The sequence below is a fragment of the Zophobas morio genome, unplaced genomic scaffold, assembly GCF_036711695.1.
Source record: "Zophobas morio isolate AGI-343-1 ecotype UQ-CSIRO unplaced genomic scaffold, CSIRO_AGI_Zmor_V1 ptg000046l, whole genome shotgun sequence".
Classification (NCBI taxonomy): domain Eukaryota; kingdom Metazoa; phylum Arthropoda; class Insecta; order Coleoptera; family Tenebrionidae; genus Zophobas; species Zophobas morio.
Window position 1 is genome coordinate 1,035,166 of NW_026972151.1, and position 26,132 is coordinate 1,061,297.

A 26,132-nucleotide genomic window follows, 5' to 3' on the forward strand; every position below is an offset into this window, starting at 1 on the left:
AATAAATTGTCAAAAAATAAATAAGTAGTTAGAAATAAACAATTTTTTTTTAATTTTTGTTTAATTCGGTTTAGCAAAATAGGGCATAATGAGAGGGCGTAATAACTCTTTATGCCCGCTCATTGTGCCCCGGATATAAGATGCCGCTTTACGTTTATCAAATCATGGATATAAAACAAACATTATATACGAGTGAAAAATACAAATTATTATTACGTCATTAAAATAACGTTTTATTATTCTGGTTTTGTCATAGAGTAAATCGGATATTTTTTGCTTGAATCCGTTTTACTATATCTTTTTTGAGGGTTGTGGACACTGGTTCTTTATCTAGTCGGACGTTGTTATATGAGGCACTGTCGGTACTGACGCGGAACACTGTGGCTAACTTGGTGTCAGTTGTGTCTTTATCCATCTAAAAAAGTTTTCAGCATCCATATCATCGTAGTAATTTGGTATATGTTCCCGTTTCACCACCTACATGCACCACGATTAAGCGACGCCCTTTACCATATGCTATCATTGTTTTCAAGTACTCTATTCGTTTGTAACGGATGTTATGATTCCATCAAGGTATTTCTATTATCGAATTTTCTATTTAAAACACATTTTGTGCATCAGTCCCCATAATGACGTCAAATCTCCCTTAAATTCTATTTTAGCTGTTATCTTTGCTATACTGCCTTTAACTTTTACTAGAAAACGATATGTCCATTATGATTAATTTGTGTTTATTTATAGCATTCAAACAGTACTTGCCACGGCCTTTGAAATATAACTAACACACTGTACATGCCAGTTAATCGACCGAAACTTTCAAGTACTTACATAAGTAAAAGTTAATCATTTTTTGTGTAATTAATTAAATGAATTAAGTCGTTAATTAAAGGAGTTGTTGATAAATTTGTATAATATGTTTGGAATGAATAAACAAATATGACATAAATGGAGCTGTAAATTTATTTACATAATTATATTCATTACAAAAATTTGTTCGCATAATTTAATAATAACATTTATTTGATATGTAACGTACATTTATCGCAAGTTTCACTGGGAACTTCGTGCAAACAAAACAGTGTTTATTACCTACACAGAATCACAACAATAAATTAGTTACGGCCTGCGCTAAAATAAAATACTGTAACACAATCATTTTTCTTAATTAATAAAAATCCTTGATACAAATTACTTAGCAGTAACAAAATCTGGTGGCATATGCCCACTATCCCCCAAACATCTCAATATTACTCTCCCACTTGGTGTTATCGACAGCCACGTAATGCTAGCATGATTTAAAGACATCCTCAACCAAGCTTCAGCAGGCAATTGTAACGCTCTAAAACCAAAATTATTCTTTAGTGAACTTATATTTTGTTATTCTTACAATAACAAAAATTAAACTCACCTACAAACAAAATACCGGATCACGTTAGCATGACAAACCAGCAAAATGTACGAATCCTCCTGCTGCTTAGGAGAGGCTCGGTGAAAATACTTGCGGAACGCAGCCTCTATCCTTGCACCATCAACAAAAAACTTCTAACCAGTAAAAATCAATAACTACTCCATCGAGTTGTTAAAATACTTACATGCATTTCCTGCTTCCAGTGACCCACTGGAGGCTCCGGAGGAATTGGGGCCCCTTCAACCAAGAGGTCGCAGCTGTTAACAGGTACTTGTGGTAAACAGGTCGATATAATAGAGCCAGTTTCTTGGGCTCTAGACATAGTGGATTTGACCATGCTAGTGTACGGAAATCCCAATTCTTGGAGTCTTTTCCCAGTGTACTCGGCTTGCACTTTTCCTAAGCGTGTTAGGGTTCGTTCTGCATCAGTCTGCCCTTCAACATTATACTGACCATGGCGGATCAAAATTATGTGTCTTACTGATTTGGGTTTTTGAGACATAATTTCTTCGTTTATGCGGTTGCTTTCTGTTTCATTTTTGTATACTTTGGAATTAATAAGATATTTTGGGGAGCGACTAAAAGCGAAATAATAAATTATCACTAGTCAAAAAAAGGATTTTTTTACATATTACAATTGTACTTTTTTTTTCACCCGATTAGTGTCAAATACTAGAAGAAACAGTGGCTGTCTGATCATTTTGCGGTATTCTTATATGTCACAACACTCGAACCACGCTTTTTTGGCCTTTAAACGAGTCTTACTTGAGAAATTTACATATGCAATTTTATGCATAACGTCAGTATGTAAAATGTATAGTGCATAGATATTCAGATGAATTTTACTACTTCGTACCTTACTTGACTTTGGGATTGTTTATGACGTTCCTAAAGCACTTCAATCACGAAAGTTACAGAACCGTATTTGAAAATACTTTTGAAATGATGAAGCACTTATTCGAGAAAATTAGTTATTAGTTTAATATTTTCTCGCAGTAATTTTATTCTTCTAATATAGATTCTGCCAATTCCTTACTTTTGTTGACTGAAGACCCTTTGTTTAACGATCACTATTATACTCAAACCCAAAAACGGATTGAGAAGATATTTTCTTGGCACCTTATATCTGTCTTGTATTCGTTAACCGTTGTAAATATATGTACTTCTCAGGAAAATTTTCAGTTTATGAAGCATTGTCCATCTAGGTACAAATCCATCCACGCATGGTTGCAAACGATTTAAAAACCATTTTCTTTGTAAATAGTTAAATAACGTTTTGTTGAAAACTTTTTGATGCTGAATTTGATTGGATGAAAAAGCACTAAATCCGGGGCTCGGAAAGCAATCAAACCTTGTTTTGACTGCAGAGATTAAGGGTGTCATTACCACCCGAAAAATTACATAGGGTATGCAGCAATAAAATTCATGTAAATATCGATTCACTATACATACGATGATTTAAATTAAATTTAGACAGTCTGTGGTAATCTGATGTGTTATAAACAGAGCCCGGCACCTCGGGAGTGATACGTCATTGCTCCATTAGCGAAGGACTGGGCAAGGGAATGCGAATTTAAATTAAGACCATTTTCTCGAGAAACTCTGGCGCAAAGTTCATTCTTTTCGATGTCAACCTATCTTTAAATGTTGAAAATAATCACTTAACGTCACAACAATCAAAAAGATTATAGCACGAATTGCAGATAGAGGTGTACACTTTTGCACGTCTCTGTCTAGACTAAAGAAACGCATCAAAGTGCAAATATTTAGCGACGCCAGCCAAACTAACGGCGCGCTGTCGCGTGGACTCTACAAGCTGATTTCGAAATACATATACACAATAATTATAACCACGGCATCACGTACCGTGTAATGTGGAAATATGGAAAAAACAAATTAAAAGTTGATGGGGCAAAACCCCCATACACCCTCGATGCGATGCCCCTGATCCACCTTTGAACAGTAGGTGGAAAACCGTTCGAATAAAAACGATGTATAAACACTTTCAATATCAATTAAAAGTAACACCGACTTTTTGTTTGTTATCATTCATTCATTCATGTATTCATTCATCGTTAAGGGTCAATGTGAAAGATTATTTGTTGTAGAAACAAATGGTGGTCCTGAGAAGGACCGATTTTTGGTAATAGTAACCGACTTTTATTCTGACGGATGTTTGATCCTTGCCACAACGATCCCACATTGTTTATTAGAACAAACATAAGAGCAACTTACAATGATCACACCTTTTTACAATAAATGTTAAACATGTTGTCCTTCACTAGCTACACGGCCTTCAGCTCGTCGCAACATGTGTGCAAGGCACGGTGTATAATAAGTTAGGTGTTCCGACGAGCGCGTGAAACGTGTCCCCAACTAGTCACAGATTTGGAGTGAGAGAAACAGAAGAGGGCGGCCATCATTTAATCGCACAGACGGGAAAGAGACAGGAGAAGTATTTGTCGGAATTAAAGCCATTTAGGTCAAAAAATCATCAAAATTAATTATCCGTTGTATTAAAATAAAAACTTTAAACATTTTTAAAATAACAATTAATTTAAAAGATGAATGTAAACTCGTTAAAGATAGTTCTTTTCGCCTTCACATATTAGGTATATTAGTTTGACTCACTTCTGTTCGTTTCACAAGACAAGTAAAAAATATCCATTAACCATTAGGTATCTGCTTTACTGTAAAAATTTACCATTATTACGTAGTCTGCAGTCGAGACTTTTTTCTTTTTTCTGCACATGCTTTGGTTGTTTTCTCTTGTTCCTATTTATAAAATTGTTTAATTCGCATAATTGTGTAAAAATATATTGCCTTTGAAAATATTTCCATTCTATGCTCTTCACAATAAAAAGGAAAGCAAATAGTCATAAAAATTTTTGTTGCGAGTAGCTCTTCAATTGTTGCATCGAATACATCCACAAAATCGATATATTTCATAAGTATCCCTTCCACCCATCGGAACATATTAAACATTAACAAATCTGGGTGGTTTAACCACCCCCTGGATTTTGTACTAGTAAATTCAGATGTACTAGAACATGGATCTTCTTTGTTATATAACTGTTCACAGCAAATATTACATTTTGAAGTATTGTACAATTTTTTTGCGACAAGTCCAGCTAAGTAATAAATGATGTTGTCAACAATTTTAGTTGTAGTGACATCTTCAAATAGTTGTTCGTCTATTTCGTTAATCGGTGAATCTGTATCTAAAATATATTCAATTTTCCTTTTTATTTTCTCAACATGATTTTTCCCGCATTCTGGTATTTGTTTCAAAAATATTTTTGAAGTCATTAAGTGATAACGAATGATTTGCATTACTATTTTCCTGCATCTGTGTGCAATTGCCAAATTTCGGAGGTTTTAATAATTTATAAACCGATAACATTCGGTATAGCTGCAAAAAAGTTATAAATGAGGGACGTCCATTGGCACAACCTGCTTGTCGAATTGTGCCGAAAAATCTCTGCAAAAAATATAGTTTATGTGGAATAAGGAAAAAATACATATCGCATTCAAAAACCCTCTGAGAATAAACATAAATTCTGTTTATTGAATGTTAAAACATAACACATAACCGATAAAAAGGCAGTAATTGTTTTAAGTAAAAATAAAATTCAACATAAAATGCCTACTATTACTATAGCGACGACCAGTATTTTTTAGTGCAAAGTGTTGTTCAAAAGCAGCAGTTCACTACTGCAATAGAAGTGCCATTCCAGTAATATGTCTTTAGGTACCCAAAACACTGACACTTTTTCGGAATTACCATTGTATCCGGTAGAACAATTAGGCACAACACATTTTCTACCCATTTTTATTGATAAATCAAAAAACAAGTAAGAAATCGCAGAGAAAACCTAGCAAAATCTTTCACACCTACCGAGGGAAAAAACCCGTCAAACGCCTAAACAGATCTAAGTGAGAGGTTACAGGCCGCCGCTGTTTGTCTCTTTCGACCGCTGCTCGTGAGTAAACCGGCGTCAAGTCGATGCACGGTGAATACGCTTCGTCGTAACACCTAACTTGTTATACACCGTGGTGCAAGGTTACGTAAAAAACTCCGGGAGTTCCACGAACTCTAGCGGCTGCCCCTTCCAATCGTTGTTGAAGCTCTTCGATAGTTTCTGGACACTGTTGATTTCCATAAACTAACGTTTCATCCAAACCCACAGACAAAAATCACACGGACTGAGATCGGATAAACGCGGAGGCCAAACTACTGAGCCGTTTCTACTGACCCATTGGTTAGGAAAATAGTTAACCATTCAGTTACTGGCCTCGTAAAATGTAATTTTACCCACTCTTATATCATTTTTACCCACAGTTTAGTCATTTTTTATAACCATGGAAACCGAAGTCGAAGTAGAAATGGAAATATTTACTCTAATATTCGAATTCTTTTTCATATTTGCTTTCAGACTTGGTGGGAAGTAAACTAGATGTTGCATTTGAAACTTCCAATGCTATTTGTAGATATATAACCGGAGTTCATTTAAAAAGTCATCAAGTTGGTTTTGATTTTTTATAAGCATTGTGAAGTATGTCTAAAATTAACCTGAAATTTAATCGATGACAGCTGACAACGCGGAAATGTCAATTATATAGAGGAGTATGAATTTATAAAACACATGCCTTTTTCTCTCCGTTTTCTTCTACCAAAAAAGCAACGTCAACTTGATGACTTTTTTAATTGAACACCCGATATCCCTCAAATGGTTAGTCAAGTAAAATTTGTACACCTTTGCTTGTGCTCATATATTTTGAACTATTATAATTTCAAATGACAGCCAAAGTTGATTCAGGCAAACTTACTGCTTCGTCAGTAACATAGCTTGCGGCACACTAATTTAAAAAAAATCGAAAAATTTAAATGGCACAACTAAACAGCTTACAGTGACTTACAGTATGTAAGTGCCGTGCTGACGTGCGTTTCCAAGACAACACGTCTAAAGCTCATACGATTTTTTTTCAAATATCGGAATCTCAGAAGTTTTTAATAATTTATAATAGTTTATTTACATGTGAGGAACAAATAAAATATTCAACAATACATGCATGGTAACGGTTTTACTGGCTCCAGAAGGTGTCTCGCTCGCCAATCATATCCTTCTGTCCGCCACTAAAAACCCATTTACCAGGCTAGTATTGGTAAATACTCTTAATACTTGGATTACAATTCTCAAAGGGCTACTATCACAGATATCAATTATTAATGTATTAAAGGGCTAACAAAAAGTTAATTAATCTCATTAACCCTAGTAACGACGCCGATGAACAGCATGAAATGAACAAATCTATCAGTTCTTTGTCACTTTTACGACTTACATGAACTTGTACACTAATTTTATACTTTAACCAATGTCTTGGTCTTCAAAACGTATTGAGGCCCAATTTAAACACTTAAAAGTTAAAATGCACCACCAAGTTCATATTGAAAACAGTTAAGAAGATAACAGAAAATACAGACTTACTGATCCCAATTGTCGTTCCATTTTGCATATGCCGAGGGCTCATAATTTGTTGTCCACGAGGCGTAAACCTTCTTGTTAGGACTAGTCAAATAATAATAAGTTATAGCACCTGAAGCGACACAAACGCCTAAAAAAGCTTTCTTTAACTTTATCAGAGGCCTCATGTTAAATTTTTTATATAAATTCTTCTCTTTATGTTATAAAAGCATAAATAAATTTATGAGTAGAGACATTACTAAAAACTGAAACTTAACACTGAATGTTAGGTTATGTTCTACAAAGAACATTCAGAAATGAAACTCTTACGGGTGACCTTGAAAGCAAATCCTGCATCCATCTTACCATGGTCTTCTTGTACCATGCACGTGCTATGCACCTTACCTATTTGATTTTTCTGAATTTTGAACTGTACATTACTACATTGGTGATTGCACAAGATTGTTGTAATGTATATTGAGTAGATTATTAGTACAAATGACTCGAAATGACAAAAAATTCAAATTCGGCAAGGTCAAGTTTTATGAGGCGAAATTGGAGCGATAGTTTTTTGTTTGTTTCCCGTCGGTCTTAACATAAAATTACACAAATGGTTAATTCTTTCGAGTTGAACTAAATTCTGTTACAAAAAAGTTAATTTGTCGCAGTGCTGTAATTAAATAATTTAATAATTACACGGTATATAATGTTTCACTTCAAAACATTGTCAATTCTATGGACACTGCGGCTGAAATTGATGCATATGCGCATTAATCTCTATTACCAACGACTACCAACAATTAAAAGACAAACTTATTCCACAGATTTTTGAAAATTTAAGCATACTGTACGCTTTATTCAGACAGTTTAATGTAAACCATAGGTATTTGCAAGGTAGCAACTCGGTCACATATAAAAAATCATCTTTTAGTTTGAATTTTAGAAGAATTCATTTTGATTAGAACTTCTAATGCTCAAAATGTTGCCGTCCCTGTGTGTCACAGTCACCTTGATTGACACATGTCAAAGTTCTAACAAAGAAATAACAAAAAAGAAATCGTGAATTGAGGGTGAATTGTAGCTTATTAAAAGGCTTCAGTCATCATGAATTCGCCCCTTTTACACGCGGACTGTAAACGGGCCGTCCACGACCTCACAAACCTCAGTAATGACGAACTTGATAAAATTATGAACGACGATGAACAAATTGAAAATATTTTAGCAGGACTAGACCAGGTTTGTATTTGTTACACCCTTTCACACCTAATTAATGTGTTGCAGTCATATCTTAAAGAAATCGAAAGTAAAAAAGAAAAATTGTTGTCAGATAATAGCACATTAGCTGAAGACAATCTGTCTCGAGAACCTGAGTTAGTGGAAGGTCGTGAAAAGCTGCAACAGTTAAGTGAAGAAGCCGAAGAGTTGTCAAAAAAAGTTGAAGAAAAAGTGAAACAACTGAGTATGTTGAAATGATTTGTAGACAGTCATAATTTATATCATTGTAGAGGGTAAAACGGGAGATATGTCACTTGAAACGTCTCTGGCTTTACTGCAGACTGCAGCCAGTGAAATGGAAGAAGAAACGGACAAATTAGTAAAGAAGTTTTTGGACAACGAAGTTGAATTGGAGAGTTTTCTAGAGGAATTTCTGTCAAAACGTAAAATTGTGCATTTAAGGCTAATCAAAGCTGAAAAATTATCAAAGATCTTGTCAAGGGACCCATCTCTGGATACCTACATGAACGCACCCCCTGTTAACATAAACACAAATTACTTCCCAGGAGTACCAGCTCCTCAAGGTGTCCCTTACCCAATCGGACCCATCGGTATGCCAATGCCAGGCATGAATTATTTTCAAAACCACTAACCTTCAAATGTGATAATTAAGTACACTTCTTTGTTTTTTCCACAAGAATAATTTTATTAATAAATTAAACTATATACATTATTTACATTAATCTGACTTGGGTGTTACTATAATATTACTCCCAAAAACTGACACCCGTTGTGGATTATCATAGTCTTCTCTACCATAAAATAAATAGGCAGCCATCAAAACAAATAGCCCTACTAAAAATACAACTTTTTCTTGTTTAATATCTTCAACGTTTCGTTGTTCTTGCATTTTTTTCATGCGCTCTTTTTCTTTAAACTTCAAACTTTTTTGGAAAGTCGCCCCATAATGTGCCTTTGACCATTCATCAAAGTCATAGACTGTAGTCCTCCCATATGGTGCAGGGGGTCTTGATTTTGTGTCCCTTGACTGATAAAACTTGTGTAATGGGATATCATCAGAAGTACCAATATGTGAAATCAAAAGACCTCCGATTTGGTTATTAAGTCACTTTGTAGAAACTAAAGAGATATTGTACCTTTGTCGTAGAGTTTTCGTGTTCTCACATTCCCGAGGACTTCATAAGCTTGGGTAATGTCGCGAAATTTGGTAGCTGCTTCATCGCGGTCTTTACTTTTGTCTGGATGATGAAGCATGGACAGTTTGTAATATGCAGATTTTATATCAGCTTGAGTTGCTTTAGGGGTGATTCCAAGGGTGTCATAGTGGTTCCGGCCGTTGAGTCTGGCATGCGTGTAGAGCTGTCGCATTTGGCTTTCGATTTTTTGAAGAAATTTTGTGGGACTGTACATTTTGAGGTTATGTCCACTGGAGAGATTTATAGAAGTTCCATTGTCCCTAGGTGTGAGAGAAACTAAATTTTTGCACGTTCTTAATGACTGTTAGTAGTTATTACATCACTACTTACGTTTTTGTATAAATTTCCGATGATCAAGGTTATTAATTTAATAAACTGTCATCTGTCACTTGTCATTCTTTTACTAAATCATGATTGGTTGAAATTGATACTTCGCTAGAACACAAAAATCTGGCAGTTTATTAGTTTCGAGGCAACATTTCCAACAAAAAAACAAAATACATGACACATGTCATTTAAAACCGTAAACTCTCCTTGAGATTGCCTCTAGAATAATTTCTCTTCGTTGACAATCGTTGAAAAATTACCAGTGTTTAAATCTAGTTCTAAACGATGCGGTAAATTGGCCACCCTGCTCCGTCCTGTCAAAATCTCCCAGCGCATGTCCCTGGAAATCAAACATGGCCGGTCGTAGCGGTTATGATGATAGAGACAACAGGTAAATATAAATTTTTTGCAAAGTATGAGTGAGATTGGTGTTGCAGAACACTGGGGGATGTTAGCGGTGATTGGATGCACATTCACGATAAAAAATCGTGGGTGGTTAACGTCCAATCTGATTTTTAGCCCTTGTGCACGACGTGAATCACACGCGGTTTGTTTTGCAGGGATTTCGGCGGCAGAGGTCGCGAAAACCAGCGGGCGTCCAAAAAGCCTTTTCCAACCGAGCCGCCGTTCACAGCTTACATTGGGAATTTGCCGTATGGAATCGTGCAGGGGGATGTCAATCGCATTTTTGAGAACCTCAACGTGAAGAACGTGAGGCTGGTTATGGACAAGGAAACTGACCGTTTTAAGGTAAAGTGTGAGGTGTTGATGGCTCTGTAGGGGCTCACTGGGCTGGCGATGTCTGAAAGGGTAAATTGAGGCGATCGGGTGCTGTTGTCTTCGACATCGTGGAACATTTGATGTGTAGTATGAGTGTTTCCCTGTGGAGACAATTTGCTGATATATTTGTTATTTAGTAATTGCGTAATGTCTGCGACATCACTTGTGTTAAAACAATTCCCTAAAATTTACAAGAGATGACTATAATTTTAGTAAAAATTTTCAAAGGTGGGGTCATATTTTTGTGTAACTTCTAAAGTAAAGTCAGCTATGGTTTTCTTCCCATTTTGTGTACTTTGTACTGAAGCAAGTAGTTTTCATTTTATTTATTACCAAGGAAGTTACAGGAAGCATGTAACTTCTATTTTTAAAGGGAGGGTGTTAGTTCATCACATCAACCAATCACAGTGGGATGTTTGGACAAGGCGGGGTATAACTGAATTAATTGGAAGCTGAATATCTAATTACAAAAACTGCATTCTGTATGGTACTGTTACATTAATTATATGTGCCAGTTGGAAAATTTATCAAGTAACGTAGATTTGACATGTGGTGTAGGAAGTGGCATATCAATTTTTTTAATATTCTGTAACAAGTTTTATAGTGCAAGTAATCGTTTTTACAATTTTTAATATTTAATTGTTGTCATTTTATTTGTGATTCAGGCCATTATTGCTCAAACAACTTGCATGGTATGGATCCTCGTTAGTATGTGACACGTGACGATTATATGAAGGGAAATAGTGTGCATTACAGATTCACTCAAATCAATAATAAATAAATGAAATTATTCCATAATGTTAAAAGTGAACAGTCATATTTTATCACTGTACACAATTCTTACAGACAATTCAGTTAAATTGCAAATTTCAGCTGTGACTGCAGTTTATCGTTTTTAATCGAATTAAGATCTACTAGACTGTTTATTTAATATTGAAGCTAAAAAGTTTTATTGATAAAAAAAAAATAGTGTTTTTACAATACTTTTTTGACTTTCAATGGTATACTACAAAGATTGCTCTTGATTCACAACACGAATTCGTAATTCAGTTGTTTTGAGGGCGGAAATCCACCCTTATCGTTAATAGACAAAATACGGAACGCATGCGCGGCCGACTTTAAGCCACACCTACTTTAACTCATAACTTGTTACTTTCCCATTGCACTTAATTTTCCCCTAGATCTTAGCTGATTAAAACTACTGTCAGTTTATGTAACACGACCACAAATAACACAACAATAGTTATTACAAAAATCAAAAGCGGCTTTGTTAGTATACACTAGAATAATTGACAATGCCGAAGTGGGCTGTTACACATTTTGTTTATTTTGTTTATGGTTACTTAATTGCCAACAGAAAAATCCAAGTAGGCAATTTACAAAGTAATTTAGACCTAAAACTAATGAGACATAGTTAATAAAAATTAATCTAATTTAAACAATGCAGATTGTACCTTAAAAACAAACAGAAATAATAAAACTCAATAAATATGATTATAGGATATATACATTGTCGTAAGTCTGTAAGAAAGGTAACGGTTTAATGACAAGCAGGTTTACCAACTACACACTAACACCCCACGGGCGTGAACAAAGAGTGTACGGGCACAAGTAGACCGTTCGCTTTATAAACGTTAAAAAAAATAGGACGCCAGCCGGAGGCGGGCCTTGGTTCTTCCAATTGAAAATACAACACTTGTGATGGTAATTTATGTTTTTTCTATGGAATTATTGTCGTAAATCGAGAGTACCCGTTAAGATCAACATACGTTAAGTGGAATTGTGTCGATTTTAGTTGTTTTATTAAAAATAAAAGTCCCGGTTTAGATATTTCTTAAGTATGATGAAACAATTTGTAGGTTAGACGATCGTGAATTCTTAGCATTAAATGTCTGTTCATAGTTCTTCGATTTGAACACTCCTTACACTACAGAAACAGCACAAGTTACATACCCTCAACAACGAAGAATTGAACACAAATTCTACGTATTTTAGACAAAAATAATAAAACAAAGATTGACACTTTACTGTCTATTCTCTAACTGCTATTCACTTCACTTTGAAAGCGAGGAGTGAGGGACCAACCTTTACATTTAACACTTTACCTTCTACTCTAAATTTTTCTAGATTCTCAAAGATGTCTAGAAATTACTGTTGTTAACTTGACTACCGTTAAGTTTCATCGATCATGATTATTCTAAAAATACAGTGCGGAACACCTAATTGCCAGTCGCTTGTCCAATGTTTTAACAGTTAGCTGATTGAAGAAGCAATTGAAAATGTGGCCAAAAATATTTCCTCCGACTTTTTTTAAAATGATTCAGAGAAATACTTGGTAAAGTTAAAATTAATTATATTTTTATCTACAATTATTAAGTACCGTCTGTAGACTTTTTGAAGTTCTTACCGCACAGCCCAAAACGTAGTACCATTTATTCTGCTATGGGGAATCTGAGTGAAAAATTGTAGTGGTTATGGATAACGTTTCTTTTAATATTATTTGTCTTTCATCTTTCGTGATTAATTTGTTTCTGCAAGACGCTAAAAATGTAACAATTAAAGTATGCTATATTAGTATTCATGTATCTACATAATTGTTAATTACGTTCACAGCCAACAACACAACAGGTTTTACCACTTTAATATGTTTTTATTTTTGCAAACGAACATGTATAAGCAAAATATTTCTACAGTAACAGATAATTTACATTACGAAAGTACTGAACTGATTGTTGTAAATTTATGTGTATTTTAGGAATACTGTGTAGATTACTGTAGATGGTGAAATTCTAAGAAAAATTTGTCTGGTTATCCCCAGTAATAATTTGATGACATCGTCTCAAATTGTGCGAAGGAAATTGTATAACATTTTATAATTTAACTTAGAAACTCCAAACCGAATAATTTCAAAAGTTTACTATTTTTAGAGTTTTTCTTATCTAAAGGAGGGTTATCGTAAAAAGACATTTGATTGTACTTCAGGGATGCGGGAAGTTCTGTCTAAAAAAGTTTGGATCAATTTTTTGTAAGTTAATCTCGTACTTTAGGCTTACATTGAAATTAAATAATTTACAAAAAATTATAATATCGTAAAAAATATTTATTTTATACTGTGTCAAATTCCAATACTGTACGTCACGCGGTTCAGTCCGGGAAAACCAGAGATATGGAGAGGGAGAATGAGCTTCCCCATGCGCAGACGAAATCCTTGGTCTAAAATTGAAAGCAGCCATTTTATCAGTTGACTGTTGCCAACATAATCACAAATCACTAACAGAACTTGATATCCCTAGACAATTGCTTCATTATTGGGCGGGAAGTTTAAAATCATTAATTACAATCACCTAATAATAAATCACAACTAAAATATATTTCACCTTATACGAATAAATAAACATAATTATACTTCAATATATTTATTGATGCGAAAACAGTACTAATTATGTGTACACATGTCTAACAGAAGTGCCTTGAGCAAGACATGAAAGTCTTTTGCTCAAATTAAACATTCTTATTCGCATGTAGGCATTAATTATTTGTTTAATAAGAATATATAAATGGCCTTCATCGATGGCCACCGTCTCGAGTGCGTGGGTCTTCTAAATTAGGAAAAAGAATGCTGGCATGCCGAAAGTTTTAAAAAATTGTTCATCGCTTGGAAGTTTATCAGTGAGTTGCAAAATTTTTCGTATTAACAGTAACAACAAGTCTTCACAACCCCAGCAAAAGGTTTAATAAGCCCACCTAAAATCAAAATTTTGTTAAGACTTAAAAAATAACTATTGTAAGTATTTTATTTTACCCATGTTTTTTTTGTCCAATAATCTGTAAAACTGTAAGTCACTTCCTCGTGTTTCAATGCAAGAAGAAATGCAGTCTGCGCACTTAAACGTCTTCACCAGCATTTTGACAACATAGCTACCAATATATGCCACGTTTTCTGCCACTTCACTCAGCCCAATAAAATTAGACGTTCATAGTCATGATCTGCAAGTGCTTCAGTCAAAATATCGAGATCATATTTTTTCAAGACAAACACGTCAACTGATTGTTGAACATTTGTGCTCTTTTGCTTTGGGCCAATGCTAACAGAGAGCAGACAGGTGGTGCAAAGCACTTTACAATTTCCTCCTTCCCTCGTTATGTTTGTAAATAGAAGCAATCTTCTAAGTTTTACAAAATCGTAGAGGAGTAGGGTTATTGTTTCACCCATTTCTCGATCTGAAAACAGAAAAATAAATACAGATTTGTGTAATTCCAGTGCATAAAAAAGTAATACAATTGTTTTTTTAAAAGCTTACCGCACTGAGCAGAAGAAAATTTCTAGATGATCTTGACTACATTTATGTTAGCAAGTCATTCAACCTCTTACTACTAACAAATTCATCAAAAATTCCCATGAACGACGTAGCGGAAATAACAAAGCCCAGAATTGACGTTTTTCGGGGCGTGCACCACAAAGGCCCGCCAGTGACATCCTTCAAATTCAGAAGATACTCACTGGTGTCGATGAGAAATGGACGCCACATTTCTTCATTGTTTTCTCTCAAAGGTGCCTTAAAATTCTTAGCACGTACACTTCGGGAATTGAGAATATCAAATAAAGAATCTATCCGTCTGATGAATTCTATTGTTGTTTGACAACCTTGAAAGTCACTAATACCAAGATCTTTTAAAAATTCAAGTGCATCCGCAACTCTTGCTAAGAGTTTGTGCTGCTAAACTCACCTATAATAGAACTTAATTATTGTCAATAAGGAATATTGTCAGGAAAACAACTTACTTTCATTTTATGTTTCCATCACTCCAAATGTGCCTTTTTCAACTTGTTTGCAACATTTAGGAATTCATCATTTTGTAATTCATGTAGTTTCTTTATGTAACGCCAGCTTATCACCTTCCCTCCTGTCAGAACTACTTTTTGAGTTCTTGCTTTTACTTCCACTTGTACTGCTACTGCTTTTTCCATGGTATCTCTGCGCAGCACTAAATAATAATTATTAACAGTAGTAAAAAATTCAATATAATAAAATATTCAAACCTTAATGTCCTCTTTACACCTTGAGGTATAATCGATGGAGACTCTTCTCAAATATCAGCTGAAGTAGCACTCACAGTACTCATTGAAGTTGAAGAAGCTTCTAGACTTTCATCTAAATTCACCCTGGGAATTGCGTTCGATTTCAATCGTTTTCTCTCATTTACAACAATGAAATCAGTTGTTGTGAAATGATCTGAGCACACCAGCTTATACTTAGTCAGTTTGAAGCTGTCATCTTTTTTCACAACAATCAGCCACTTTTTTAAAAGTTTTCGATCTTTCGGAAACCTAAAATCAGATATAATAAATATTGATCACATAGTATTGCAATAACCAATTGTTATTAATTATAAATATCTACGTATTCGATTTTAATAAGATAATGAAGAAAACTTACTGATGAAAAGATACACCTTCTGAACGAAATCGTTGACAATTTTTACAGTGAGAAACTGTACAAGACATGTTTGTTGTCAATAATAATGTCCTTTAACACTAACAAGCACGTTCACACGTACACTAACGGTAAAACAAATTAAGTAATAATTTTAACTCCAAATTACAACTGGTTCAACAACGTCGTAACCTCGTAGGTAAACAAAACTTTAAGGTTAACTGATAAAATGGCGGCCCCCATAGTGTACCGATGCGCAGAAGTCGAAGCTCATTCTCCTTCTCCATATCTCTGGGGAAAACGCAAAAAAGGACAAGTCTTGTAGTATTGCTATGACTATTGAGGGCCGGTCGCATAAACGCAAATCAAATTTAATCTCTGATTAACTCCATAGTAACGATTGTTATTATTATAGTTACAATTGTTCTTAATCAGAGATTAAATTTAATTTGCGTTTATGCAACCGGCCCTCAATGTTTTAATATGCATTGAAATACACTATTCAACATTTCTTAAAAGTCCGTTGCTAGGATTGCCACAAAAAGCGGACAAGATTAATTATGTTTTTGTCAGATAGGTAATTGTCAAAATATTTTATTGTAAAATTTGCTGCTCGGCAGTACCAAATTATTGTATTCTCATCCAAATTACACACCCTTGCAAAGTTTCAAATCGATAGGATAATTAGGAGTAGGTAAAAATCGACTTCCTAGATTTGTGTACATGGTTTGTTACAAATGCAGCTAAAGGGTGTTAAAAAAAGGAAAAAAAATGGTAATCTGGTTTAGTACTGCAGATAATAATTTAAGACCAATGAATTTGTAAAGTTTCGTTTAAAATGTGAAACTAATAGCCGACACTGGAATTGAGAAAATTTTGAAACTTCCACCACGCACTTAAGTGTCAAACAGAGTGACACAAGTGACTGATATAATGTGGATATGAAGTTTACTTGACATATAACTGACGCTATGGTCTTAACCTAAACTTTTTGTCAAATTAAATTGTGGCTAAACTATCGTAAAAGACGTTTCTTTGTCGTTAAGTTTTGTCTGTGACTTTAGCTAAATTAACGCCAGACCTGACGCTAACCTAACGAAAAAATATCTTGGCACACTGCTTATTTAAAACAATCGTGAATGAGAACGTCATATAAAGTATTACTGCGTCAATTTTTTCAATGCCAGCGGAAATCAGGTCTAGTGGCTTTAATACGTTTAAAAACACTTATAAAATTTTGGGGAATGATTTATTTTTAATTTAGGTGTTCCCTAATTTATGTTATTTTTTTAAGACGAGTGTAAAATTTTGTAAATTTATAACAGCATATTAAAATTGCTATTTTTATTTTTATAAAATGTATCCAAATTTGTCACCTCACAATCACTTGCACACATTGGAATCGTAAAATCGTAAAATTATATTAAACTACCACTTCGTGGATGGGTGGCCAAGATCGCCATACCTATATGAGCGGCTCGATGCGTCTCCCCCCTCGACACCCAATGGGTAAAAGAGGGAACAGATAATATACCGGGTGTCCCACGTAACACTTTCGGGGCAATAACTCAGGTATTTTTTAAGATATTTTTATGAACTTTAAAACGGGTGTAATATGTATAATAGGTAAAGATTAGGCTGATAACAAAAAAACTATTTCATCGTACAAAAACGAATTTTAACACAGCTTCCTGTTGTTAAAAATTATTCAAAATTGCGGTATAACTTTAAGCAACTAAAATAAAGCCTGTGCGCGAAAAATTAATTAAATCACTGTTTTTGTTTAAAAGAATTACGTTAACAAAAACGCAAAAATTAATTAATTTGATTTTTTAAATTTAATAGTGCTGTGGGTGCAAAACAATTGCCTGCGTCACCGAGTTCAATTTTGTACACCCCTGACATTTTTGTCAAAATCTGACAAGTTATTGAAAATGGTGCGCTTTTCTTTAATTTTTAAAACAGAAACAATTTTAACCTGCGGAGAATGCCGTACAGACCTAGATGAAACAATCAGGACTCTTATCGAACGGTATCCCGATGACGAATTTACCAAATTCGAAGTACAGAGAATAATAAACTTATTTGAAGATACGGGAAGTGTACAAGACCTAAAACGAGTGAAAAAAACAAGATGCTAAATACACCTAGCAAAATTATTTCCATTCAAGTTAGAATTAATTCCTGAACCTAAAGCAATTTTGCACCTTCGAAAAGGTTGAAGCCGAGCAACTGAAAATTAGTATTTTCTTAAAATTCATAAAATAACGCTTGGCAAACAGGTATCAAATTCCCCCAAGGGTGTCCAAAATGCGAGGAATGCAGTTGTTTGTTTCATAGTTACCTATCCATTAATACTTTTTGAAATTATTTGCGCAATAATTTATCGTTTTTTGTCTAACCAGACGTATTTCGGAGATGAATTTTTGCATACAGTATTTATTTTTCATGTGTAATCAAGTGATGCAAAACGTAATTAATTCAAAATTAAATTAAGGCATGGAAAATTTACTTTATAAAAGATAATTATTATTCTCACCGGTTCATATTAATCCTCACCTATCAAAATACCTACATTTCAAATTTCATAACAATCCGTTCAAAAATACCTGAGTTATTGCACCCGAAAGTGTTACGTGGGACACCCGGTATATACTATTAATCGTTACATTTTTACAGATTTTGACGAATCTGAGACACCTAAATTTTGTTGAAATGAGTCGATCTAGTCGATTATTTTTTCATGAAAATAATTTTATTGGATCTATTTTTGAAAAGCACTGTTAGATAGAGTAAATAAATAATCGGGTACTGTTGTACAGAAGCTAGCCCTAAAATTTTCAGAAAACGCTGTGTAAATAAAATGTAGTAAGAGCTTGAAACTTCTAATAAAAAATCCTGCTCCTATATAAATATAATTTTCTCTAAACTGTTAGCCTGAAAAATTCTGTATAAACTAAATATAATATTTCCACATTCATAAAATTTTTATCTCTTACCTCCTTCAGGGATTTTGCTATGTCGAATTTTGCTCGCTCCAAGATCTAGAAGAAGCAATTGCCATGAACGGTTTGGTCGAAGTCGAAGGCCATAACATCAAAATAGATGTAGCAGAAGGTAAACGTAGCGAAAGAGGCGGCGGATTCGACCGAGGTGGTCGCGGGGGCAGAGGAGGCGGCGGTGGTTTCAGAGGTCCACGGCCTGGCGGCGGCGATCATCGTTTTGAAGAATTCGAGAGGCGAGGAGGTGGCGGTGGAGGAGGACAAGGAGGTGGGGGAGGAGGAGGAGGTGGAGGAGGAAGCGGCGGAGGCGGCGGAGGCGCAGGCGGCGGCAGTGGTCGTGGAGGTTCCTTCAACGGTGAGTGACAGTTGCGCGGACGTAGGGTCTATTTGATGGTAGAATATGACAACAACGTCGCAATTAGGACTACGAAAAAGTCTGTATAAATGTTATAACGGATCTATAGCGCGTAAAAACATAAAACTTCAATCGCTGCTGCTGCAACCAAGTACCAATTCAATTTATCTTAGTGTTTCGTTCTATATAACGATATCATTTATTCAGTATTTAGTGTTCTGTTCATTTAAATTTAGCGGTAGTAAACTGATACGTTTTTGTTGTAACATTAAACAATTCTACCATTCTACAATGACTTTTTGAAATTTTTTAACCCATAAATTCTAAGTATATAACAACCAAGGAGAAACGTGAACAATGAAATAAACCATTAATGTAATTTTACAAGCGTTTTCCTGTTGGATGTCTAGCAGAATAATGCTTGAAAATAGGCTTGAAGAGAACATCGCTTCAAGACAAGAACGAACAGAAAGAGAAATGGATTTGAATAACGATTGTAAATCGACAAAATCTGTTCTTCCGATTATGTTAAATAGAAAAAAACAGAATTCATGAAAGTTAATCCCAGTGTTGCTATTTTTGAATTGGTGCACATAAAACAGATGTTCATTAAATGTTAAAAATTGGCTGATTAATTATTATATAATGGAGATCTTTTGAGATGAATATCTTATTGTTGAGTGTATTTTTTTACTGCGTTCTCAAACACTTGACGACATCCTAGAAATCACTTTGAAGCCAGGATGGAATAAGTTGTAATGATACGCATTTAGGGAGATCTATACATCCAATAGCTATTCCCACGGAAAAATTCGTAGTATATTATATTATAAAAGGTCTATTATGTAATAACATGATAAGGATTGACTGAAAACAGGGAATTTTAAAACAGGAATCAAAAGTTAAAATTATGCCTGTCGTAGAAATCCTATGGTCGTTTATTAATGTGTCATACAAAGTATATCACTGGCTGACGACTAAAAAGCCTAAAACTGCTGTATAACGCAGCCATGAGGTTAGTTGTACGTTCCTAGACTTGTAGATGTGTGAATAATATACCACATCACCTCATACATCTAATGCCTCTATTAGACAATTACTAGAGAAATTGGACTCGCACAACATTTCTGATTCTTCCCTTAACTAGTGGCGCATGTTTCTTGGAGGAATTGGACACCCATAGCCCTACCAAATTTATATGACTGATAATACCCAAATTGGTTATTAACTCCACAAATCTTTCAATTCTTTAACCAAAATGGGCGGTGAAAATTTTTACCAAACAGATCTTAATTTGTGTACTTCGTTGACGTAATTGAATAATAAATTGTTGAATATATAAGTACAGAGTCAACAAATTCCATTTTTTAACGTATTTTGGTAGAGATGATATACCTTACATATTTACTTCATTTTCAGTTGATAAAAGAAATGCAATTTATTAACATAAAAAAAAATAATGAAAATTTTATAAGCAACAAGGTCTGTTTCAAAAGCAGCTATTTTAGCATATGTTCGAACATTCGTAAACTGGTGGTAGCCCTAAAGGGCTACCTAAAACTAAAGTTGACTCAACCTTCATTTTTTATGTTATAAATATATTTGATTTTATCAGCTGAAAATGAAATAAATATGTAAGTGTTGTATATCATTCTAATAGCAATTTAACGGTCAATGAAAATCCGTCAAAACATGTTGGTCATACATTGACCGCCAAAAAAACCGGCCACCCTGAAAAATTTCACAAAACCACTTTAAAAATTATTAAATTAACTAGTAATCGTTATTTTATTAAAGAACCATTCACTTTTGACACTTGTTGTACAAATGAGCAAAAAAAGAAGACATATAAACGCAGAATTAAATTTAATTTAACAAAATAACAGAAACAAACCAAGTACGATATTTTCTTAATTAACACAATAAAGGAGGCTGTTGTTGTAAACAGTGTTTTTCATCATTTGATTATAAGTTTGGCAGTTAATTAGTTTTCATCCGAAAACAATGCCGTTAACTCTTAGAGACGTCTCTCAAATTGTCCTTCTGTTTCTGTTATTTGCTTAAATTAAATTTAATTCTGCGTTTATTTGTCTTCTTTTTTTGCTAATTTATACGTCATGTGTCAATAGTGAAAGGTTCTTTAAGAAAATAACGATCACTAGTTAAATTAATAATTTTTAAAGTTTGATTTTGGGAAATTTTTCAGTATAGCCGGTTTTTTTTGCCGATCAGTGTATTTGCAACGTAATAAATTAAGCTTTCCGCCTCAAGCTAAAAATATTGGCGTTTACAGAATTTCAATATCTATCCGTAAGACATAAGGTCGCGAAGTTTTAACTGGAACAGCCTGTATAAAAATATTTGATGATTCTGTGTCGCCCAAAGACACTGGTATTCTAAAGAGTTGAAATGAAATCATCGAATCAAATGACTCCGGAAGGATCTTTTTGCCTGTGAAAAATGTTTACTCTATTCCACAGTTGTCACATTTTGATGTATGTTGTGTTTTGAAAAGTCAATTTTTAACTTATATATAAGTGAAACCCGCAGTCTTGAAAAACACAGGCACAACATAAATCTGTATAAGTACTACAATGTATCGACCTATAACGAAATAAAACTATACATATAAAAACACTGAAGAATCATATTATAATTATTTAGGTGGACTTTGCTGTATTGAATGTTTTTTCCTCGATTGCATCTCTTAAAGTTCGTAGTCTACAACTGACAAGGAAATAAGGAAAATTGAGAAACGTGAGAAAATTAACCAGGAAAATAATGTTTCAAAATAATGCTATGAGTAGAGCCAGTGATTTTTTGAAGAAGAAACGAAATAAGCTCACATGCGTATGGAAACGTTGATGCGAACACCACCATAGTAAAACGATATTGTAAAGGGAAAATATTGTAGGAAGAACACCAGTAAAACATCGCAGATGCAAAAGCGTCCATACTCAAATTTAGAGGAAGGGAAGTTTACTGGTCGTACCGTCAACAGCGTCTTTCGTGATTTATGAACGTTTTTCGTAGTTCAAATCAGTTCACTACTAAAGGCAAAAATATGCTTTTAAAATGCCGCAATTTTAGAATGGTACACCAACTGGTCAAAGTCTTAAGTGACAAGTTGTGACGCCTCAACATCTTCTTTCTTCCCATAGGATGTATTTCTATTCTACATCACACGATGAAATGAGAAAACTGACTTTCACTAATAGCAAAACAACAGAAAAATCTTCAAATCTAACATCTAGATGCCGGTTTTGTACCAGAATCCAACATTATTTAACTAACACTTGTTAAATGCAGCGCTATTGAACTCAAAGCTCAATGACCGGCAATTTATCGCGACTGAAGTCATATTCTCCTATTTTCCTGGATGGACTGGACCATCCGTAATCTAAATATTTTGTTGTGTTTTGTAGCGGATCGAGGAGGTAATAGAGGGAATTACGGCAACTTCTCATCGGAAGAGGGCAATCGGGAGTGGACCGCCCGAGGAAATCGCGGCAACAATGGAGGATTTGGCGGTAGGCCGCGTCAAGAGAGGAGATCGTTTACTGAGGATCTACCAAATCCAACTCCAGGTTATATTTTCGTATATAAAATTATAAAAGCAACATTTGTGGCACGTGGTTCTGTTTAAAGGGAGTTCACAGTGTTCCGAGAGTATAACTGAATTGCACAAATATTTCTCAGTTGTTTTTATTGTGCTCAATTGGGATTGCACGCAGCCGTTGCTAGACGATACACACAGTGTCATTATTAATTCAATGGCACTGTGGGTATATTCAAATATTAGGTAACCTTTATAAAATAACATACTCCCACACTTGTGATTTATGAATCGGTCTTAATTTTTTTCCCAAGATTTTCGCGGAAAAAACGAACTTATGTAGTAATATTTAATTTGCAACTAAAAAACCAAATGCTCCAAAATCTTGCAGAAGTTTTAAGGTTATCATAAGCATGGTAAATAGTTAATCAAAATTTATCCATTTATGTTTCCCCAAATTGATGTCATCTCAAAATTTTATCAAATAAATTCAATCTAAAATGTGCAGAACATGAGTTTATAGTAAAGTTTTCATACTTAGCATTCATAGTTTTTACAATTGCTTTTTATTGATCAGTTCAAGAACGGATTACCCCATTCTCCAGCAAATTTGGGAATACAGTACTGTTACAATTAGTCTTACACTGCACGTATCCAAATTGATATACTTGACATTACATTGCAAAAACAATAAAAATAATGTCACCCGTTTGAAGTTCATACATTTCTCGTCATGGCTACCAATCTTACCGACCTAAATTACAGCAGACCTATTTCAGAACCCCTTTCCGTTATTAATGAACCGTTATGACGTCATTCGGGTACTTTAATAGCTCTATTAGAAAATCAAAAAACGTGCGCGGTAGAAAAAATAGAGGTTCTGAAATAGATCTGATAAATGTCAGCGGCAAATGTCAAATTAAAATTTCCCGTATTTCGGGAGGCGTAAGGACTTCACTAACTTCTTCACAAGACATTTTAACCAATTTTAACACGAATTGATTCGAATTACAGTTGTTGTTGTGAAAATTCGAATTTCAAATATTTCGTGGTTCGTGTCAGACCAACCCATCACCAACCACGACAAAATTCTCCAGATTTAAAAAAACGCAAATTTCAATTAAATTTTGCGAAAAAACGTGCGGAGTAGAAAAAATAGTATAAATAACTCGTTCATAAGGCCATTGTGGCACGAATCCAAGTTTATAGAACGAGCGGCGAAGCCGCATGTTATATAAGGGATGAGTCAAGCTTCAAGAATCTGTGGCTAAAGGTTTTACGGACTAGCGGTTGAGATTCCTTAAATTTTAGGTTGTAAAATGTCATTATTATATAAAAATAGGTACCTTGCATTACTTTTACGCTACCTTTGATTGTTAAATCTGTTTTGGTATTATTATTTGTACCTTACCTTGGCTTTTTGTTGTTCACGTGAAAGTCAGTAATGTTGTTGACGTGGTTGCAAAGGAGATAAGAACATGTGACGATAAGTTATCATTGCTGTGATGGCCTGTTACTGCCCTATTTGAGTCAATAAAATCAGTTGGCGCAACAACAGTTCATATTTCTTTATTGTCATCATATATTTGTATTTTGGTGATATTACTTGCGTTAAATTAAAAAATCATGACAAATTTGTGAACATATAATCACCCATTGAAATTGTGGACGAGAATCATTAATTTTAATATTGTTAATAAATATGCCTTGATGTGTTGTTTATTAAAACAATGTTTATCACCAATTAAGTTTAATGCTTGTGTGGGTAAACAGTTGATTGTTGAGGGGACGATTTTTTCATCTTACGTTTGTTTCCAGACACCACAGGAAGGCCGAAACTGAAGCTGCAGCCTCGGACCGTCAAAGAACCAGTAAACGCAATGGCGGAAACGTCGCAAACGTCGACGATTTTTGGTGGCGCCAAACCGCGAGAGGAGAAATTACTTGATAAACAGTAAAATGTTTGTTGATTGTGTGTAATTTGATTTTTAAGATTAATGTTTATCTTTTTTTTTTCTTTCATATCTGAACTGATTCTTTTATATTAGGCGATTGTAACAGAAGTAATAAAAATTATAATTGGTTTTACTAAGTGGGATTTAAGAAATTCCAGCGTTCCGTTTGTTATGTTTAACTTGTAATATAGCCGGTTTGCTTTCTAATGCCGTTCATGTGAAGATTTTATAGTGTTGCATTTTATAACATAAATAAGACGGAGATTTTGGATTTTTGATCCCGATGGGTCGAGTTTTGTTGTAGGTACATACTAGTTTTGTTTATGTATTTGTAAGCCGATTTTTACAAAACATACCAACTAATTTATTTTATTATTATATAATAGGATTGTAATTTCAACTGTGTTTTTAAAACGTAAAGTGATGCAAATGATTGTTACTATTATTGTATTTATTATTTTTGTATAGGAGTTTCGGGTATGTTCTGGAAAAGTCTTTTCGTAAATACAAATCTTAATCATGTTAATAATACGAGCATTGTAAAAATGGTACTTCGTTGAACATTTTTTTTTTAATTACCAGATTTTTACAATGCTATGATGAGCATAAAATTTACACATATTGTGTAATATATGGTCTTGTATGATATATGAAAATAAATTGTGAATTTAAGTATAAATAGAATAATTCATTATTCACGTGCGATAATACCATTCGATCGAGAATTAAGCGAATTCGACTACTCCATGATTCCATTTGTACAGCTGGCACATCACTTCATTTTGAGTCTCAGAAATTAAAAACTTGCAGCAGAGCTCCACACATCCGTATTTTGCTATGGAAGAAGGAATATGAAATATTCAAGTGCGCCGTACCTCAGGAATGTAAACTTTTTAGCATTGATGCAAGTACCTTTTACTGTCCCTTTCAAACGACGGAAGGTTTAGCTCACGTAGTCACTAACAACTTCAACAAGCCAGTGGCGAACATTATCGTACGTATATTTATCTACCTTTATTTCCAACTTTTGTTCTTCACCTCGGAATTAGTGTGCACATTTTTTTCAGTGTTTGTTTCGAATCAACAATTTGGAAAATGGTTCGGTGTAAAGCGTGTAAAGTTACGAGTAATTATAAAAAAAAATGGCGTTTCCCAGATAGGATAACCAATTCTAACAAAGTTTTCGTTCAAAATGTCAATAATTTTACCCTTTTACTTTGCGAGTACAAAGAGACGGGGATGAATTCGTCACCGCGCCGACGCGATCGGAAAACCGCTATAAATCAAAAATTAAGTTTTTGGCAGATGTTTTAAGGTTATAAAGAGCATAATAAATGTTTAGTCAAAATATATTTGCTTATCCCCTCCAAAAACTTGATGACGTCAGCTCGAAAATTTGCCGAATAAATCATATCTA

General features: G+C 34.3%; 4 protein-coding genes and 1 long non-coding RNA gene across 12 annotated transcripts; 2 read left to right on the top strand and 3 right to left on the bottom strand.

The window, feature by feature from the left end:
• Window positions 1-937: 937 nt before the first annotated feature.
• Window positions 938-7,171, bottom strand: LOC135142012 (serine/threonine-protein phosphatase Pgam5, mitochondrial). 2 transcript variants are annotated; one of them, XM_064073646.1, is made up of 4 exons: window positions 6,898-7,171; window positions 1,593-1,986; window positions 1,409-1,539; window positions 938-1,339 (listed from the first exon to the last, which is right to left on the bottom strand). In XM_064073646.1, exons 1-4 carry the CDS (start codon window positions 7,059-7,061, stop codon window positions 1,189-1,191), a joined length of 840 nt encoding a protein of 279 aa, XP_063929716.1. In that variant the 5' UTR covers window positions 7,062-7,171; the 3' UTR covers window positions 938-1,188. The 2 variants fall into 2 exon arrangements, with proteins under 2 accessions (XP_063929716.1, XP_063929715.1); XM_064073645.1 differs by having other exon boundaries at window positions 1,409-1,542; window positions 6,898-7,170.
• A 686-nt stretch (window positions 7,172-7,857) lies between these two features.
• Window positions 7,858-8,831, top strand: LOC135142405 (vacuolar protein sorting-associated protein 37B). Its single transcript, XM_064074118.1, has 3 exons — window positions 7,858-8,109; window positions 8,155-8,332; window positions 8,379-8,831. Exons 1-3 carry the CDS (start codon window positions 7,978-7,980, stop codon window positions 8,738-8,740), a joined length of 672 nt encoding a protein of 223 aa, XP_063930188.1. The 5' UTR covers window positions 7,858-7,977; the 3' UTR covers window positions 8,741-8,831.
• LOC135142406 (dnaJ homolog subfamily C member 30, mitochondrial) lies at window positions 8,767-9,789 on the bottom strand. Of its 2 annotated transcripts, none has more exons than XM_064074120.1 (3): window positions 9,636-9,789; window positions 9,246-9,565; window positions 8,767-9,195 (listed from the first exon to the last, which is right to left on the bottom strand). In XM_064074120.1, the coding sequence occupies exons 2-3, from the start codon at window positions 9,517-9,519 to the stop codon at window positions 8,828-8,830; spliced, it is 642 nt and encodes a 213-aa protein (XP_063930190.1). In that variant the 5' UTR covers window positions 9,520-9,565; window positions 9,636-9,789; the 3' UTR covers window positions 8,767-8,827. The 2 variants fall into 2 exon arrangements, with proteins under 2 accessions (XP_063930190.1, XP_063930189.1); XM_064074119.1 differs by having other exon boundaries at window positions 9,246-9,581.
• Window positions 9,790-9,836: 47 nt separating this feature from the next.
• Window positions 9,837-24,852, top strand: Eif4h1 (eukaryotic translation initiation factor 4H1). 2 transcript variants are annotated; one of them, XM_064074116.1, is made up of 5 exons: window positions 9,843-10,023; window positions 10,193-10,382; window positions 18,856-19,204; window positions 22,630-22,791; window positions 24,579-24,852. In XM_064074116.1, the coding sequence occupies exons 1-5, from the start codon at window positions 9,986-9,988 to the stop codon at window positions 24,716-24,718; spliced, it is 879 nt and encodes a 292-aa protein (XP_063930186.1). In that variant the 5' UTR covers window positions 9,843-9,985; the 3' UTR covers window positions 24,719-24,852. The 2 variants fall into 2 exon arrangements, with proteins under 2 accessions (XP_063930187.1, XP_063930186.1); XM_064074117.1 differs by lacking the exon at window positions 22,630-22,791 and having other exon boundaries at window positions 9,837-10,023.
• LOC135142407 (uncharacterized) lies at window positions 13,813-16,214 on the bottom strand. Of its 5 annotated transcripts, none has more exons than XR_010282516.1 (4): window positions 15,454-16,214; window positions 15,196-15,398; window positions 14,714-15,140; window positions 13,813-14,633 (listed from the first exon to the last, which is right to left on the bottom strand). It is a non-coding gene; the product is annotated as an uncharacterized LOC135142407 (long non-coding RNA). The 5 variants fall into 5 exon arrangements; XR_010282517.1 differs by having other exon boundaries at window positions 13,813-15,140; window positions 15,454-15,741; window positions 15,851-16,212; XR_010282518.1 differs by having other exon boundaries at window positions 13,813-14,156; window positions 14,215-15,140; window positions 15,454-16,210.
• Window positions 24,853-26,132: the final 1,280 nt, after the last annotated feature.

Bases quoted from the DNA above. Each gene is read 5' to 3' on its own strand.
- LOC135142012 (XM_064073645.1), bottom strand. From the start codon at position 7,061: ATGAGGCCTCTGATAAAGTTAAAGAAAGCTTTTTTAGGCGTTTGTGTC. The intron at 1,543-1,592 runs GTAAGTATTTTA...TTTACTGGTTAG, and splicing joins ACTGGAAGCAGGAAATGCAT to AAGTTTTTTGTTGATGGTGC. The intron at 1,340-1,408 runs GTGAGTTTAATT...TTTTGGTTTTAG, and splicing joins ATCCGGTATTTTGTTTGTAG to AGCGTTACAATTGCCTGCTG.
- LOC135142405 (XM_064074118.1), top strand. From the start codon at position 7,978: ATGAATTCGCCCCTTTTACACGCGGACTGTAAACGGGCCGTCCACGAC. The intron at 8,110-8,154 runs GTTTGTATTTGT...AATGTGTTGCAG, and splicing joins TTTTAGCAGGACTAGACCAG to TCATATCTTAAAGAAATCGA. The intron at 8,333-8,378 runs GTATGTTGAAAT...ATATCATTGTAG, and splicing joins AGAAAAAGTGAAACAACTGA to AGGGTAAAACGGGAGATATG.
- LOC135142406 (XM_064074120.1), bottom strand. From the start codon at position 9,519: ATGTACAGTCCCACAAAATTTCTTCAAAAAATCGAAAGCCAAATGCGA. The intron at 9,196-9,245 runs GTACAATATCTC...ACCAAATCGGAG, and splicing joins ACGAAAACTCTACGACAAAG to GTCTTTTGATTTCACATATT.
- Eif4h1 (XM_064074116.1), top strand. From the start codon at position 9,986: ATGGCCGGTCGTAGCGGTTATGATGATAGAGACAACAG. The intron at 10,024-10,192 runs GTAAATATAAAT...TTTGTTTTGCAG, and splicing joins TATGATGATAGAGACAACAG to GGATTTCGGCGGCAGAGGTC. The intron at 10,383-18,855 runs GTAAAGTGTGAG...TACCTCCTTCAG, and splicing joins AGGAAACTGACCGTTTTAAG to GGATTTTGCTATGTCGAATT.